Source organism: Melopsittacus undulatus, chromosome 5, assembly GCF_012275295.1.
Source record: "Melopsittacus undulatus isolate bMelUnd1 chromosome 5, bMelUnd1.mat.Z, whole genome shotgun sequence".
Classification (NCBI taxonomy): Eukaryota; Metazoa; Chordata; class Aves; order Psittaciformes; family Psittaculidae; genus Melopsittacus; species Melopsittacus undulatus.
In genome coordinates, this window is record NC_047531.1 from 57,621,998 (window position 1) to 57,641,349 (window position 19,352).

A 19,352-nucleotide genomic window follows, 5' to 3' on the forward strand; every position below is an offset into this window, starting at 1 on the left:
GCTGTACTAAGAAGCCATCAAATAGAATTTTCTGATGCCTGTGTTTCCAGTTTGATCCATAATATGCTCTGCTAAATATAAAAGCCCTTAATTCAAAGAGGACAACATAATAAGAAAACCAAAGTCTATTAATAAGCAGGATACTCAGTGTCCATGCACAGGATTCAAAATGAGCTAAAACCTGAAGATGGCCCTACTGTAATTCTTCTGTAATGCACATGCCAATCATTTATATAACTCAGTCATGAAGAGTAACTATGCTTTCTAGAAGATATGCTCTACTGATTCAAAGCTCTTGGAGTCTGTCAAGGGAGTTGTACATACACAAACCGTCTTATGCAGATTAGCCTGCAAAAGGGATTGAAGAGTAGACACAGAGCAGAATATCAGTTCTCTCTAGACTACCAGAAGAAAAAGGGTTTTGCCACTGAGCAACCAGCATGCTACCATGTCAAGGCTCAGCTCTCATGCTGTCAGTCTAGCAATTCTTCCTAGCAAATCAGGGACCTAAACAGAGACATCGGGAAAGGAAGCTGTACAAACTGAAAGGTGTTTTATCTCAATATCCTCTGATGTAGAAGTACCCACCAGACAGTTATTAAAAACCCAACACTGCTTCCAGCACTGACCAAGAAGATTTACAGCATTACCTACTTCAACAGCACACAAAGTAAAAATCAGTGAGATTCCCATCAGTGTCTACTGGTTCCCTAAATAATAAGGAGAAGAGGGGGCCCCAAAGTCCTACCCCCACCCCCCCTCCACCACCATTATAATGTGTGTGGGAATAACTGACAGCTAGCATATTTAAGGGATTCTGAAACAGATACCCCAGAAATAAACATATGAAGATGTAAGTCTTCTTCCACACATTCCACAACCTGCAGCTCGAATTAAGTTCTTTGTATCTCAGATACTATCAGTAAATGCAGAAACCCCTTCTCTTCATATTCATAAAAGTGAATGGCACTGACTAGTGAAGGAAGTTATTAACTTATATGTTTATCTTATGGGTGTTGCAATGTTTTTCCCCCACCCTCATACTATTTTGGTTAAAATACACTTCCAGAATTGCCAAAACAGACAGTGATAAAAACACTGCTTCCTACAACATCAGTAGGGCAAGGCCTACGAACAGCTGTCAATTTGACTGATCTGACCTTTCCTTGTTTTCAGTTGAAGCAACCAGAAGCTAATATAATCAACCAGTTTTATTTCAAGGTCATATGTAATTTATACTTGTGTCTTGAAAACAAATAAAAATTCATCTGCAACTTTATAGTAGATGTTAGAGAAACAGATGGTGTTTCTTATATGCCCACATATGTGTGAAGTAGCAGCAGTACATAATCAAAGTTAAAAGTTCAGTATATGGTCTAACAATACAGGAAAGTTGTCTTCATTACAGCAGAGGCATAGAATAATCCAGGAATATAGCTATTTTTGACTCTTGGAAGAAGTCCAGTGTTGTAGCTGGTGGGTGGATAAGAGAAACAGGGGATAGAAGGTATTAGGTCACCTAATCCAAACCCCAGGGAAGAATCCTAACCTTGATTACTGCATCTTTTCTGACAGAAAATCTTAACATTTGTTCAGATTTCACTTTTTCTGCTGCCCACACAGGTCCCTGAGACTGGAGAGATAAAATCCCTACCTCAATTTATATTAAGTCTGTTAATTATTGGTGTGCCTATTACTCAGGAATATTGCTAAGTCAGTAACATATTAGCGATCATTTTCCATTTTGTTGGTATCATCTAAGATGTCTGGGCTCTCTCCAGTATTTTGATCACCTCTATCATATGTTGCCTGGCCTAATTTCCATTTTCTGAAAGAAGCTGAGTGTGGGAAGGCTGAAGAGCACTAAAGGATAATCTGGCTAAAGATAACTTGGCAAGCATGAATTTTGTCTTGGAAGCTATTAAAGGTATGTTACCTCAAAGAGCCACCTGGGATGAGGCACATCCAGGGACTGTCAGAGAGAAAAAGAAGAGAAAGGCCACACCATATTTAAAAAGCACTACGATTTTGGCTCATGAGGTTTTACCTTTTTTTAAGTGAAACAGTCTGCTTTAAGTAACTCAGAAATTAACGCTTAAGAGTGATTGCCCAGATATAATCCGAACAGTAACCCCTTTTATGTTGTTAGAAAGAAAGCTTCTGCTGTCTTCTCTGCTACAGAAGACTTTGTATAGCTTATTTGTTGTGAAATCTATTTCTTGCTACTGATACATAGCAGCCCTCCAGAACCTCTCATTTCACCAGAGGGGATCAGACAGATGATTCCCACTGTGCAAATAACACAAAGTTGAACCAAGGACATTTCCACCTAAAAGCCCTAGAGGAATCTAGCAACAGAAATATCGCCTACATTTTACAGGAACTGGTACTTCCAGTTCCACCTGGATGATGTTTTGATCATCAAAGAACAACCAATCAGGAACTAGAAATTTTATCACACATAATAAAAGTGTAGAATATCAAATGTTTTCAGTTTCCTGTTCAAGTCGTGATCAGATTCAAAATGGATATCAAAATGGATATCTTCTTTCACAGAATCACAGAATCCCAAGGGTTGGAAGGGGCCTCTAAAGATCATAGAATCATAGAATAGTTAGGATTGGAAAGGACCTCAAGATCATCTAGTTCCAACCCCCCTGCCATGGGCAGGGACACCTCACACTAAACCATGTCATCCAAGGCTTCATCCAACCTGGTCTTGAACACTGCCAGGGATGGAGCATTCACTATCTCCCTGGGCAACCCATTCCAGTACCTCACCACCCTAACAGTAAAGAATTTCTTCCTTATATCCAGTCTAAACCTCTGCTGTTTAAGTTTCAACCCGTTACCCCTTGTCCTCTCACTACAGTCCCTAATGAAGAGTCCCTCCCCAGCATCCCTGTAGGCCCCCTTCAGATACGGGAAGGCTTCCATGACGTCTCCACGCAGCCTTCTCTTCTCCAGGATGAACAGCCCCAACTTTCTCAGCCTGTCTTCATATGGGAGGTGCTAGTCCAACCCCCCTGCAAGAGCAGGGTAACCTAGAGTACATCACACAGGAACTTGTCCAGGCAGGCCTTGAATATCTCCAATGCAGGAGACTCCACAACCCCCCTGGGCAACCTGTTCCAGTGCTCTGTCACTCTCACAGTAAAGAAGTTCTTCCTGATGTTAATGTGGAACCTCCTGTGCTCCAGTTTACATCCATTGCCCCTTGTCCTATCACTGGATATCACTGAAAAAAGCCTAGCTCCATCATCCTGACACCCACCCTTTACATATTTGTAAACACTGATGAGGTCACCCCTCAGTCTCCTCCAAGCTAAAGAGACCCAGCTCCCTCAGCCTCTCCTCATAAGGGTGTTCCACTCCCTTCATCATCTTCGTGGCTCTGCGCTGGACTCTTTCAAGCAATTCCCTGTCCTTCTTGAACTGAGGGGCCCAGAACTGGACGCAATATTCCAGATGCGGCCTCACCAAGGCAGAGTAGAGGGGGAGGAGAACCTCTCTTGCCCTACTAACCACACCCTTTCTAATGCACCCTAGGATGCCATTGGCATCACCTAATAACAACTGTTTCCTGTTGTAGTGTACTACAGATTTCCATAATTACTGGATCTCAGAATATATTTAGGTACTAACCATGTACTTACTTAATTTCTATCATTTGTATTGAGATTATAAAGTGCTGCAAATGGAACAGGCAGAAATCTGAGGCTGGCAGTTACGGGAAAATATAGTGGGGAATACTTGTCCTAACGTAAATACTCAAAAAAGCATAATCATCTGCTCCCTCATTCTGTGGCATATTTTTCCATTACCTACATTTATTCCATATACTCTTGTATAACTTTTAAAGCAAGTGAATATTCCAAGCAATTCAGAGCTTCACATCTGAAGCTAAGAAAACTCTTGTATATAGGTATATACACAGGTATACTCAAAATCTGCCCTAGTTCTGGAAAGAAAGCTACCAAAAGTCACAGTACTCATTAAAGATAACTTACACATCGGTTCTGATCTTTTAAATTATTGGGTTACCCAAGTCTGAAAGAATCTGAAACATCTCTTGGGAAAAAAGTCCTATATTTAAACACTTCTACCCGCAGGCCATCAGATAAACTTCTGTAACAGCAGAAAGGACAGTTTAGAAATTTTCCTAAAAAAGAAAACACAGCCTTCTGAGATGACAGCAAACACAAGAAATGTCAGACTAAACATACATTTTTGAGAGAAGATGTAAGCAGCTAAACAGAGCATAGAAGTGCCATCTCATCCTTAAAGAACATCTGCTCAGTTTTGTTTGGAAAGCCCAAGTTAAACTGCATCACCAGGACCAGCTCAGCAACTGCTACTCCACCTTCCTCCATAAATGCACTTCAAAGAAGCAGGAGAATAGGTTCAATGGGGTACCTATTCCTTCTCTTCAGATTATTTCTAGTTGTCTGGGGTGGGGGTGGGAGGGGTGGTGGTGTTTGTTTCTTTTAGGTTTTTCTATGTGTTTTTTTTGTTTGGTTGTTTTTCTCTCCATGTTTCTCTTTGTATTTTAGATACATTACCTACTACATGCCTTAATACATTATGCTGCTGATCACGAGCAGGTGGTACTGTTACTGGCTTGTTCTAATGGGTGTAGAAGTGAATAAAAATTAAGTCATTTGTTTTGTTATACCTTACACTTTCTCTTTACTGTTACAGAACACTGGGAAAAAAAGATGTGTATTGAACAGTTGCTCTGCTTTCTACAGTACCAGGTGAAGACATGTAATATATCTAAAATGTAAACCAATGTGTACACAGGAGGCTTTTCACACTACCCTAGCAATGTGTGCTGCAAAGGAGATGGTCTATGCTTGGAAACAAATGCTTCTAAAAAATGTCTGATGAAGCAAAAGGTGGAAAACATCTTAGTACTCCAAAAAGCACAAAACTGAGAATGAAGTTTCCAAACTGCTGTAAAAGCTAATTCTGTGATTTCAGGGGAAGTCATCTGTTTTTTGAAGGAAATAAAACATTCACACTCCCACAGACTTCTGAGCATTTGTGAATAGCTCAGTACTTCAATGTTTTAAAGAATGCTTGAAAAAGGTTCAGTTTTGTTTCACAAACAAAAATAGGATGCTTTTACCAAAAAGTGACTTTTGAGTGTCAGGGCCATGGAAGGAATTCCCTGGCAGCTCACTTATTCCATCCAGTGGGGCAGGATATAGAGCTCAACTCTTTCTGTAGGCATCGGTAAGAGAACACCAGAAGCCATGAGACTGGAAAACAACCACAGGCACAGAAGCAGAAAGTCTGTGTAGACTTCAAAGAGGATGACATGAGAGTGCTTGGGAGCTTTCCCATCACACAAATATTTGGTGTCTCCAAGACACTGAAAACAGTATCTCCTATACCGGTACAACACAGAAGTCTGTTTTTACCTCTGGATAAGGATGAGCTCAGGAATTGCACCTCTCTTTTTTTAATTCATGAAGCAAACATTTGATTTCTGAAGAGTATATATGTAGCTGCAAAGTTAACAGCTTTCCTGATACAGAACAGTGGAGGCTGTTCTAGCAGTGCATCAAAATGATGCTTTAGTTCATACACCAGCACATGAAGTTTTACACTGCAAACTGACGGCCCCTTCTCAGAATTGAAGGCCCATTTTAGCCTCAAACCCCAAACTACTGATCAAAGTAAAGAAAACTAAAAGGCAATTTCAAAGGCATAAATTGATTACTTTCTTCCAAAGAAGGAATTCTCATGTATAATAGAATTGGCTTGTGGTTGCATCTCTGTGAGCTACATTTTAAATGTAACTGCTCTGCACAAACACCATTCACAATTACAATATAAAAAGTCACCTGCTATTACAAGCTTTTACTTGCTAACAGTTGAGTAGGAAGAATATGAAATCATGCAAGAAAACACACAGGACAAGCCCCTAATGTGGACTAATCCAATAGATCTTTGAGAACAGGAAAATGAAGCTCAAAACCACAATCCAGCTCTACCTGTCTGTCATGTGAGAACATTACAAAATATTCTCTTAATGGTCTTGAAGAATGGAGGTCATCTCCTCATGTGCCATTCTTCTGAGAGAAGACAACTGTTCAGTTAGAGCACAAGACACAGCAGCATTGCTACATGGCTCCATGCATACTCATTTGCTGCCTTTCCATCACACTGAAACATCCCATCACCACAACTGCTGCTATACCAACAAGAGAAACTAAACCCTGACAAAACGCTTACCTGTCACACCAGGCGCAAAGGCTATGCCTCCCTGTTCCTGAGCGCTGACATGCAGTCACCCATGCTCCTCTTCTCCCCTCACACACACGTATCGCTGCCCTTCTTAGACAGTGCAACAAAGACCTCTGGCCCGTGGCAAGGTACACAAAAACACCTCCCAAGTCAACCAAAATCAGTGAAGCCACAACACTAATAGTGCATCTATTCAAACCAGCTTCATCAAAGTAGTAGAATATTTAGTTTGGGAGTCCTTAGTAGGTTTTCTACAGCCGTACATCATATTGCCTGTGCAGTGTACACCTTGTACTGCATGCAAACCACAACATAACAGCAAAATAAACATAAAATAAACAATACAGATGCAGCCTGGAAAGTAGTGCTTTGCAGTGACAGATGGCACATGCCATGAGCTTCCCAAAGTGTCTTTTGCATTTGAGCTTGCTAGATCTATTCATTCCACTCTCCCCCAACTCTGTATCCCCCGCAGCATCCCTCACCTGGAATCAGTGGAGGGAGAAGGGAGAGGACAAAGAAAAACTCAGAAACCTGAAGTTTGTTTGGAATTTATTCCCTTGAATATTTTCACACAGTTAAACAAATGATGTCTTGATTTCATAGCAACAGGAAAACCACGTGTTACATAATTCAAAAGAGACACACACCCAAAAGAAAAACAGGTTAAAAACAACTGCACAAATCAAAATCTTCAACGAGGCTGTACAATGGAGACATGAAGCCTTTCTGAGCACTAATCAACTCACTTGAACATTATCTGTCACCAAGCATATTTTATGCACACTCCCTCCTTCTCTCTGAGGGAAGCAAAGCTCAAAACGGTCATTTCTCAGATTCTGCTTTTCAAAAAACAAGCCAAACCCCAAAACACCCAAACATTTTAATTCTGCAAATAATAATAATAATAATAAAATCCAACTCCTTCACACAAACCTGATACTATTTTTCTAAGACACAAAACCAATCAATGAAGCTCTTAAAGTGCCCAGAAAAATTCATATCACCCTTCAGAATATACATATACAAACAATAAACAAACATTCCAGTGGCACAAGTCTACAGGTCCAAGAGCTAGAGAGAAAGGTGGAACTGGGAGCCCAGTTACTCCCAAGAAAAAGTGTTCTTAGCAGGATCTAGCCATGAGCACAAACTCAGCACATCGCTATTTGGTATATCCTTCCTTGGTCCCCAGTACATTCCTTGGGATTTTTCAGCAAAACAATCAGGTCAGCTGTATCTCCACTCTTTAGGACAAATAACCTTTCCATCATGCCTTTGCCTTTCCAAATTTTCTGGGCTTCAAATTGCTGGTCCTTCAGCATTCTCCTCTTACACCAAAGCCACCCAAATCCTGATAAGAACACTGAGAAGGAACACGATGGACTGGGAACAGTCACGCACTTCTCCTAACAGAGATTCCTGGCTTCTATGAGGGATGATTCACTGGACACTGAACCTCGGTCCTAATCGGGCAACCCACACACTCTCTTCAGCTTCCAAAAATACAGGATCTGGTTCTAAAGTTTATAGCTTAAATGTTCCAACAGAGAGAAATAAATCTTGCATCAGATCTCTCTGGAGTTGTAGGAAACCCCATAAAAGGGTTCAATAACATGTGCCATGTCCTGCAAAACACACCACCATGGCTCCTCCAAGCAGAATATTCAAGGCACAGTAGTAGAGGAATCACATTTCCTGCCAATTTGGTGATGCATCCTCAAATACGGATGTACTACTTCCTTTTCAGGGGTGGAAGGCATGGGGAAGTATGGATGTGTTTGTAAATGCAGTTCAGTGGTTTAAAATGAAGGAACCACAAACAGAACACAACATCACAGAATTAGTTTGCTGCTATCATGCATAATTAAATATTTAAAAGGGACTAAATGAAAACAAGAACAAAGCCCAAATGTGAGTAATAATGAAGTGACCAAGTGGAGGATTTCATGAAGATATGTTTGCTTGCAAAAGCAAACAGTATTGCTTTGAGCTGAATCGCTTTCATATGTAAGGCATGTTCAGTGCATGCAGAAACATAAAGAGGCAATGTTTCTGACCATGAAGCTTATTTCTATGCAGAAGTAGATATAAAATGTATTCATACTTCATTAGGCACAGAAGTGGAGTTGTGTGCAAATATTGTTGGATGCATTCATTAGATTCATTATAATTCCACAGACAGTTACGATGTGGCTCAGATAATTTACTTTAAAGGGCATGCTATTTAGAGAAAGCAGTCACCCTTTCATAGCTCTCCAAATCAGCAAAAGAGCTTCCTCCTATAAAGTCCAGCCTTGCTTGCTATATTCAAGTTTACCTGTTGAAGAGCATACTGTGAAGGGCTTTGATTCAAACATTGCTCCCTGAAAACACTTAAGGCACATCTATAGGAAGATTAACTTTTTGTATTATATACCTATGATACACACTATATATTTTTGTGATTTTGAAGCAGGAGACCTAGTGCCTCTATTTTGTATTACATTTTTCAGTTTTGCATACTGTGGCTTGTATTTGGCTTCTGAAATCTTTCACAAGTCAAGTTACTGCTGCAAAGATCTCATGACTTGCCTTTTATTGCTTTACGTTCTTAAGTATGAGTTTCCCTAGCAGGTCTTGCCTTTATGAAGTCCCTATTGCTGATGGGGACAGAAAAGTGGTGTTGTGAGAACACAAGCCTGAAAGGAGAAACTTCTTACAACAAAGCATCATCAGCTAAAGTGACCCCAAAGAGCATATCATAAAGCTGATAGGGGCAAAGACTGTTCCAAGCCCATCTGTGAAGAAAGAGTGTAAAGTTCAGAAATATTTTTACAGACCTTTAGAACAAACAGAAAAACAGCATTTGCATTAAAAGCACATTAAAACCATATCAAGTACTGTAAATAATATTAAAAAATAAAATAAATCCAAGACATAGCAGATTACAGATTATCAAAAGGAGAGACAGTTGAAAAGCAAAGTTTGGGGTGTTTTTTTCTCTTGGCAACAGCAGAAATTTTGGCACAAAAGCAAATGCAGGAGATAGAGAAAACAGGCAGACAGAGTACAGAGAAAGGTTACAGGATCTACAACACACATGCCACAGTTCAGCAAGACCAAGAGCACAGTAACCGCTTTCCCCAAACTCCCCTCCCCAGAGAGACTGGCATCCATCACACAAAAGCTTGTTGCCATTTCCTAAACTGAAGGGCTCATCTATATTGCAAGAGCCAGTTTGACCATACCCTCCTGGGAACATTCCTTGTAATCAGCACATAAGATGCCAGGCAGGCTCTCTGGCAAACGAGGCAAAACCTTTGCAAGGGTAATTCTAGTTGACTGATAAACCCCACTCAACCACCTCATCACAGATTGTGCCCTGCAACTATAGTCATTACAATACCAGGGACAGACAAAATGCCAGCTAAGACTGCAGCCACCCAGTGAGGCACTGACATCTTTAGCAAAGTTAATACATGCCAATCAGGTTAGTAACACTTCACAAGAAAGTGCTTGTTGTGACCAGTCTTACCTCAACTGACCAGACCCACTGAATGTTATTTTGTGGTTGAATATATTTTAAGCATTAAGGTGGCTAAAAAAGACAAGGTCAGATTTGGTAGCATAGCAAAGGAGGCAGGCAGTGAGTCTAGGGGAAGAACCCATGCAATTTACATTCATTTGGGATTCCATGACAACTAAAAAGCAGGCCTTGTGTGAGTCACCATAAAGCTCACTGAACAAACACTTTGCTAACTCAGAGCACCTGGGCTTTTTTGTCTTCCTTAATTGATTTCTGCTTTACAACTTCCTTTTGCCTTTTATGCTAGCTTACATCTCCATCAAATATCAAACCTGTGCACATTAAACTTGGCTTTTACATAATCATTATAGGGGCAACTTACACTCAAGTTCTACCTCACTCCTGAGGGCTGGCTCAAACCTCAGGATCTGAAATTAGTATTGCCAAATTTCATCTGGTGGCATTTGCCTTAAAGGAGGTCAGACATTTTCAGATGTATGACCTGTATTAGGTGAGTCTACCAGATGGGTGAAGTAGTCTCAGAAACAGCTCTGTCTCCATTTCAGACAAGTTTTTACTCTAGGTATTTGTCTACTCTACAGTGAAAACAGGATATTTATAGTCTCTTAAACAGACAATTTAATAAATTGCAAGAAAGCATGTACACAGATAGTTCAAAGTCAGTTATACTGAGATGAAACGTTACAGATTCCTGATTATTCAGGAATAACATCCTATTCTTCCATTGTATTTGCAAGCTTGGTAATTCAAAAGGCTGTGTTTACGCTTTTGGGGTTTCTTCTAAACCATATATAACTGTAAACACATCATGGTATTCCTGACCTACCTACCCACCAAGAACAGGAGTTAAAGGTAGGTACCTACAGGACACACCTATTACCCTAACAGAAAAATGACCTGCCTTTAATGTCACAGTGGCTTGCTTTTGAAGTATACCGCTTTTACACTCCCACTTCTTAACCATTCTTAAGCCAGTAGTTTTAATATATACATTTGGAACTTATTTCACAAAGAAAACAATATCTCAGTCACTAATGGCATTTTTCTAGCAGAAAGGGAGAGAACAGAAGAGGCACTGCGGATTCTACATCATGCTACAGCACCTAATATACTTCTGTCATGCACATATGAGAATGCACCACAATACATTGCCTTAAAGATGATCTAGCTTGACCCAGCAAAGCTAAGTATGTTCTAATGTACTTTAGGCACTGCAAAAGACAAAGCTTTAAAAGGTTCAAAAGCTTTAAAAATTATGCTAGCTATACACTGCTTTAGAAAAGCAGAAAGCAAACATGAGGAGCCCTAGATATCAAATTTTGCCACCTGCTAAAATGGTGCCTGTTCTATTTTACTCCTCTGCAAGTACTACAGTTCTGATATAAGACTGTGCCACAGCTACATAAGGAGAGATGGGAACATCTTATTTATAGAGGTTCAAAGCAAACCACGACCTATTGTTTGCTGTACTTTGTGATCACTTAGATGCTATTTACTGAATGCTCATTTATAAATCAGTTGGAAGGACTAAATCAGAGGGATTCCTGCCAGCAGTTCCTTTGATAAACTAGTTGACATATATAGCTAAGCTCTCCTTCTACTTCTCATCACCAACAGTTTCACTCCATAAGCCACCTTATTCTCACAGCAGACACCCTGTGCTCCAAGACATATTTTTCCATTCATCTTAAGGAATATGCTTCGGCCAAAAAAAAAAAAAATAGTATATATATATATATATATACATACATACATATATATATATCTTCACTTTTAGAGAAAGCAATTTTAAGTCTATCCAGTAGACTTTTTTCTAGTAGGAAAAAAAATGCTGTTAATCCATCTGTCCACAGCATTTTGCAAATATTAATTCTTCCATACCTTTTCTTTTTCCTCCATTTTGTCATATGGGAATTCCACACAAACAAGAGAGGAAGCCATCAAGGTTAACTACACCTTAAGAATCAGCTGTGCACACTAAGAATTTGTCAGATTGCATTCAGTTGCAATCCTAGAAACACGTGTAAGAATAATACATACAGCCAAACAAAAGCGTGATTTTTATTTGCCTGTATGTTGTTAAGGTCTTTTCCCAACTGGTACTGCAAAAACATTCTATACTCAGAGTGTTGCTCTAAGTATGTTCTCTAAAAGCAGCTGATCTAGTTTATCCATAGTGTTCTGGAACAAATACTAGAAATCAAATCTCTTCCTTTTCCTGACATCACTAATGAGCACTCAGGGGCTGGGCAAACGAGCATTTGTAGCACAGACACTTCTCCCATGTTAGAAAGAATTAGAGTTTTGAGTTAAAAGGCAAAACTACTTCACAGTAAGACACACACGTTCATCACCCCATTCCCAAAGCTATGACCAGCAGCAGCACAGATTATTGCAGTGAGGGAAGAGCACCACAACCTGCCAGCACCACGAAATGGTTTAAGGAATCCAATTCCATTAGCTGTCAGACACCCAGAATTCCAAGGGAGACAATCCAGAGGTAATGGGATCTTTCCCATTCAAGTACCAGATTAATGGAGAGAAGATTGCGAGAATGAGAAACCACAATGAGAATTCAGGCAAACACAGAATTCCAGTTTGTGAGCTATTCCAGTGCATCAGAACTTTTAACTTCAATAATACTGAGCTGCATACATTACACGGCTCTTTATCTGGACCCACTCCGAGAAGACCCTCAACTGAGCATCTGTGTTTTCCTGGAATTCTTTCAGAGCGTGCCCTTGAAAGGACTGAGAACATCTATGCCCCAAAGCCACAGTGCAAAATAATATATTAAAACTTTGATGTAATGCACAAAATTCACACAGCACCCCCCCAAAAAAAAATCACACAAGTTATACAGCTCATAAAGTTGTGTCACATTAATTCTTACTGGTCAGCAGGCTGCCCACAGAATTCCCCTAGGATCTGCACAAGGACTTCTGACTGGACATAGAGAAAGGGAACCCCAAAAGCCACCAGCTGACACATGAAAAAGGAGTCCAAAGGGTTCTGGGCTACCTGGTGCCCAACCGAGGAAACCGTGCTTTGCAGGTGCTGGCTTGCCACCCTAACTCTGTCAAAGAGGCCGAGAGAGTACTGCACCACCCTGCTAAAGAAGGAAGCGGAGCTACCTGGGGCCCTCTCTGCTGTGGCGGAGATGGTGTTTGCCCGTCCACTTCCATCACTTGCCATGGCGTCCTGCAGAGGTCCTTTGGTGTCCTGTAAGAATGTGTGGGAAATTCAATCCATACTCAAACTGAAAATGCCTCAGAAATACACCTTTTTTCCTTGCATGTGAGGCTATATGTGCTGAACATGTTGAACTAGGAAGACATCTCTCTCACAATTAAGATACCCCTTAATCATCACATATGGAGGCAAGGCCTGAAACAAGTGTATGCCTTCTCAATGTATAGCTTTACTAAAGCTCTGAAAAACAAGCTGGATATCAAAGAAAGTCAAAGCAATAAGATTCCTGAAGTCTGCTCATCTGGGAAATAAAACAAGTACCATTTTCAGTCTTTGTTTTTGGCTGTAAATAGGGCACAAATATTGGGATGGATCCCTTATCCTTCCAAAAAGGAGTACAGCTTCAGTTTGTATTAATAAAAACCTGAGAAAGAGGCAGAAAGACAAGCACCACCACTACCACAAAGGAAAATATAATTTAAGATGGAAGGGCTGTTTGTGGCATGTGAGCTAACCAGAACTTAAGACTAGCATGTAGTTTGCTCAGAGTATTTCAGTGTTTTTGTTTCAGCAAAAAAAAAACTGAAAAAGGATTGGAGGAGACAAATTAAAGTGCCTTAGGTTGTAATGACAAAATCTGAGAGACTTTTCTGTATTACACAGTATCTCTTGATCCAATATGTAGGCACAAATGCTTCCATTATGATAATACAAGAAAAGGGATATCCTTTCTTTTCATGCAGATTCCCTTTAACACAGCAAAAATGTTCAGAAATGAAGGGAGGTTGCATTCATAGAGCATGCAACTGGAGTAGAACTTCATGTTTCAAAGGAAATGCAAATAATTTGTTTCCTCTTAGGAAAAAAACATGGAGACACAAGGCAAAACCAAAACAGGTAAAATTATTAAGACCCTGTATAGATTAAGTATTTCAGCTTACAAAAAAAATCAAAATCCTGTTCTGGACAGTACACTATTTTATAATAAAAACCATGAAAAGAAGTGGTAATTAAAGGAACTGCTTTTAAACAAAATATATAGAACCACAAGCTCTCACGACATAAAAAAGGCAATTCAATGCACTCTGAATTTTTCTAATCCCTGAAAAACAAACAACAACAAAACTCTCCAGCATATATGCTTTTTTTAATGTTACAAATCAAAACCTATTAATATGAACTACTGGATGAAAATTGGTTACCTTTCCTGACAGAGGACCCACTGCTGGCCTCTTCCGTTGAGCATAACCAGAGAGTCGGTAACAGTAGTGAGGCTTACAGTAGAACTTACCTGCAGATAGAACACAAATGATGGTCAACAATGAGAACACAGTAGTTCAGCACCATATAAATGTCCATCTTACTGCAGCTTATTTTCTGTTGCCATTGCTGTTGCTCCCCCTAGTTTCTTCACTATACACAGAGGCAAATGCTATCTGAAGTTTTAACTCCAGCCCTCCTCTCTCCCCCTCCTAACTAGCCTCCTTTCCATTGGGTGTCTGACAGCCATTTAGCTTAAAATCCTATGAAACACCAAAGCAAAGCTGTGAAGCTTGTGTGGTATCACATGCTAACAATGCAGCAGTGTGTGAAGAACAAAGAAATCATCACATGAAAAGCTGGCAGAAGCACTTTTGGAAAAAGCAAGAATGAATACAACCAGCAGAGGAAAGTGGGAGAACACAGTGTTAACTCCCAAAGCACCATCTCTAAAAATGCACAGTGGCTACTTATGGAAAGTACAATTGACCAGTGATTCATTTCCACGATTAAGACATTTTGTGATACTACTGGTTTAGTAACTGCCCACAAGTCTAGATGGGTTTTCACTGGTATTTGAACACTGTCAGGAAGTAATACCATAATACAAACATATAGTAATAACATAATACAAATAATAATAATAGAAGCAAATTGATGGCACATAAGTATCTTTCAGTGTACCACTGTCAGTGTATCCTGCTTGGTACATGCAGTCCATAGCAGCATCGTCTACTGCTATTCTATTCATACAACAGTGCTAATGCATTTCAAACCTATATTCTGATCTTTGCCTCTTTCCCTAGTTTCACAGGGACAGTATTTGCACAATGCTTTGCTTTATGATGGAAAAGTGACAAATGCTATCTTTTGATAGTCTCTGCTTAAATAAACATTTCTTAAAATTTACTCTTTAAAAAAGCTGCACTTTCAATTCGTCTATAAAGAACTACAACAGAAAAGCGCTTACATAAAAACATCAGACTTTGAAGCCTAAAACCAGACACTGACTACAGAACATTGCAGAATGCTTATCAGTCAAAACAGCCAGATGAATAGCAACAATGCATGTACTGCTTTGGGTTTTTTTTTCTCTCAAAGAAAATCTGGAATGAAACACAAGCTAAATTTTCACTGTAATTAAATTAGCTAGGAAACTACATATTTTTGTTTGGCTATATCTGCTTCATATCCATAAGCAAGTGTTAGGCATTTAATATCATTTCAGAACCAATGCTATCAGTGTGCTGAAACTCTGAGCTTTGTGTTTGCCTCACTGAGAAGTATTTGGCTGTAACTGCATACGTAAGCTTGCTTGCAGAAGGAATCACTAAACCTGGTGGCAAAAAATGTTTCAGCCTATACAGCTGACAGAGGAGCTCAGTCGGCTATTGGTAAACATACAGTAAGATACTCAGTTCCCTGTGCATGCTCAAAATAACAGCATTCCTCAAAATATGCTTTTTTCCAACTTTGATTATGGATGAAGATGTTACTTTTATATGCTGATTTCAAAATAGTTACTGGGCCCTTTAAACTCGCAGGCCAATTCTGCTGACCTTCTGGTCAAGTAATAATTGGTTTTCTGTTTCTTACTAGGAGACTGGTTTATGATTCTAAGTTTCCTCAACACTTTGTGACTGAACAAGTCCATTACTTAAAGTCATTACATAATGCATCGTAAATATGTAATTTTGGTTCCTTTTTCCCTTAAGCCTAGATGCTGTTTCAATGGCTGTTATTCTACCCAGTATATGTAAAAAGTTTCTTCCTAGTTACACACAGTAGATACCTACTAATTCCATAACATTTCCATCTGCAGTAGAACATTCTGGAGTTTTATCCTGTGGCATATCAGTTTATACTTTTTATTTCATCTTTGCCTCCAGGAGTGGGGAGAACTATCAGTACTAACACTTTTTTCCTGTTATTTTGGTTTCTACAACATCATGTCTGGAGTAGAATCCTTTCCACCTAACCTCTCACTAGTTTTTACACCATTTTGTACATACTTTCCTCCTGAGACAGGAGTAAAGATAAATGGTAGCTGTGGAAGAAAATAAAGAAACCTACTGACATAAATAAAGATCTATCTGAGATGCTTTCTTGTGTTTTTTTTCTTCATAATACATGAAATTTCTCTCAAACACTGCTCAACATAGAATGCAACACATTTTAGAAGGAGAATACTTTTCACAAGAGATGTGTGATTTAAAATTATTACTGTTACAGGCACACTTTGTTGACAAATTGAGTTTCAACTGTTGCCATATTATCTAGTTTCTCAGAACTGTTAGGTGTACCTGGAGATTCCCTTAGTATGCTAGACTCTTCAACTGAGTCATCAGCAAGTTTTGCAATACTATTCCTTCCTCCTCAGTCTATCAGATACAGAAAACAGTCATTACTGAATCTTCAATAGTGACTTCAACAACACTTTCTCTCTATATTGACTTACCTTTACTCAACTTTGATGCTCCATTTTTCATTATACAAAGCTTAATTTGTAAGGATCTATTATCATAGACCCTGATTATAAAATTCCTACTTCTAGGAAGCCTAAAATAAACATATGGAGTTGGATAGCTGTGATGTCTTCAAGAAGAAAAAGCTTACTACTTTAGTCTCCGATGTGTTATTTTCTCTTAAGTGGCATTAAACACTAAGGAGTTTCTTCATTAGACATAATGAAAAGGGTCTGGCCTTCAAACTCAGGCTCCAAACCCCTTTCAAGACCCCAAAAGCTATTTTTTTTTGTTGCGTTCTAGGAGCTGTTATTACTTTAAATTAATTATTAAGAGTCCAGTTATGTTGCTGTAGCACAACCTGGCCATGGGAAGCCCACGCAGTTTCAACAGGTTGAGAGATAGTCTCTTTGGAATGAATGTTACCTTCTTCCCTAACTCACCAAACACTTCTTAAGCAAAGAAAAAGCTGAAATCACTAGACAGACTTCTAGGACAGTTAAGTGAATTCTGACAAAAAGGCAATTTCTCTTACCATCTTCAATATCATAGGCATAAGACGACAAGCGCAGAGTTGTCGCACAGTATTCACACTTGAAGCAACTGCGGTGGAAGAACTTGCCTTCAGCACTCAGCCTTTCCATCACATAGACTCGCTTGCGGCAGAAGTAACAGACGTCACTGCCTCCCAGGTTTTGGGGGAACTCCTTCTTGAGTGAACCCTAGACAGAAATAGGAATGGTGAAATTTATGTGTCCAGACTCACTAAGATTGCCTAGTCATATCTTCTCTCCATTTATGCAGATGATATCGGAGCATCTGAATGGTGCAGTTCCTTCACACATGGATGCTGCAGTTCTTCGACACAACTCAGAATTTTAACCAGGACACAAAAACTAACCTTACAGTCCAGGGAGGAAGGTCCCAGGATGCCATGCCTACAGATGTCAGGAGTAAAATAAGCTTTGGACCAAGAGTGGACACCAGTACTATTAATGATGACCTTTAAATAAATGACTGAAGGAGGCATATGATGGAAAGCCAAAAACATTAGAAATCCCTCAAACAGCAATTTTTAGACCTCCGTTATCAAAATCAGTATCTCATCCAAAAAATAATAATGCAGAGGCAGCCCCAGTGGATCAAATGTCTTCATAAATATAACAGTTTCTCAACTGTTTTTTGCACAATCCTTGGATGCTGAGATTAGATTAAAAACCAACATTTTGCAAGGAAAATGAGGACAAGCATGAGGGTAGATAGAGAAATTAAATCTTTCACAAAGCTACAACAGATTCCATCAGTGGTAGTAACAACTGGACACTCACAGATCTACAGTACATCTAAACACAAACACTCATTATTATCTTCTGTACATCATCTTACCAGTTCCTTCTTGTCTAGAAGGGTTTTGGGCTGCTCTTTCCTTTGAAGCTGATTGGCTATCTGCTCAGCCAAAGAGCTCACTCCGCCTGTGTACATCTTTATATACTTCTACCAGATGGATGGAAGAAAACAATAGTGAAGTGAGAAAAGAAAAAAAAAATCAAATTAAAAAAAAAGACTAAAATGAGAATAGGTTAGGTGGTGAAAAGGTGTAGAGAGGTCAAATCATGCCAAGACAGTGGACAATATGAAGTGACAAGTAGTAACAGCAAAGCTAGTGTCATCAGAGATCACCAGTACAGCCTAGGATCAACCATAGGAACGGGAAAAAGGGCTTGCATTTTACATCCTGTAAGTGTTCCAGAAATACTATGCTGATGAAGAAAGGAGATCTTATCTTTGTTTGTGGGGTATTTTGTACCTGGAAATCTGAGCATAGACACTTTCAAAGACAAGGCCAAATACAGGTTAAGATTTTAGGTACCAGGTAAAATTGGCATCATAACAAAGACCTATTAAAAGACATTGCATAGTTTACTGCAACATGCTGATCACAACAGCCTATTTTATGCTAAGTAATGGGAAAGAATTAATTTACATAGACGAGGGAGAAATCCTTAACTAAGGAACTCAAAGTGATTAAAAAATATGAATTCTTCCAATGCTGAAAATACGTACAGATTTATATGGAAACAGATGCAAGAGCCTGAGCCAATGCACCAAAAGCCATACCTGTACACATCTGGAATACACACTTGTTCAACTGTGAACACAGCTTTATGACTAACTAGGCTTTTCTCCATTATGAGTACTGACTGACTCTCTAACTCTGGGTATCTAAAAACCCTCCAGTATTCTGAGAAATGTAGACAGGTTGACTGTTACCTTAGGTGGCACCAAATGGGTGTTTGCAAGCCAAGTTCAGTCACTGCAGGAGCAGAGGAAGTGTTTTTCACAGGGAATACTTACAACCATTGGCAATAATTACATGGTTAAGAAAATCAAGTGATTACATCCATGTTAGCTCAACCACACTGCAAACGCCATGTGTTTGATTCAGAGCAGCAAGAAGCACACCAAGCAATTTTCCTTTTCCACGCTAAGAAGTATTATGAATGTTTCCAGTGGGAGCCTCCTCAACAAATGAAGGATCATCAGAGAGACAGTCCAGCTTTTGGCAAGTGCAAAATACCAAGGATAAGAGTTTTCTGAAGAAACGGACTAAAGCTGTATCTCAAGACTCCCTTCACCCATATAGTAGAACT

The 19,352-nt window shown here is 39.4% G+C and overlaps 1 protein-coding gene across 5 annotated transcripts in view; it reads right to left on the reverse strand.

Moving 5' to 3' along the window:
- MICAL3 (microtubule associated monooxygenase, calponin and LIM domain containing 3) overlaps positions 1–19,352 on the reverse strand; it is a 108,497-nt gene that overhangs the window by 55,674 nt on the left and 33,471 nt on the right. For 3 of the 5 annotated variants that reach the window (XM_005144358.3, XM_013127830.3, XM_031044911.2), the window contains 3 exons: positions 17,237–17,423; positions 14,179–14,267; positions 12,919–13,006 (listed from right to left, as the gene is read on the reverse strand). In XM_005144358.3, coding sequence (XP_005144415.2) covers positions 12,919–13,006; positions 14,179–14,267; positions 17,237–17,423 — 364 coding nt within the window. Of the gene's footprint in view, positions 1–12,918; positions 13,007–14,178; positions 14,268–17,236; positions 17,424–18,087; positions 18,196–19,352 lie in introns of all 5 variants that reach the window. The other 2 variants (XM_013127828.3, XM_031044910.2) reach the window with 1 other exon arrangement.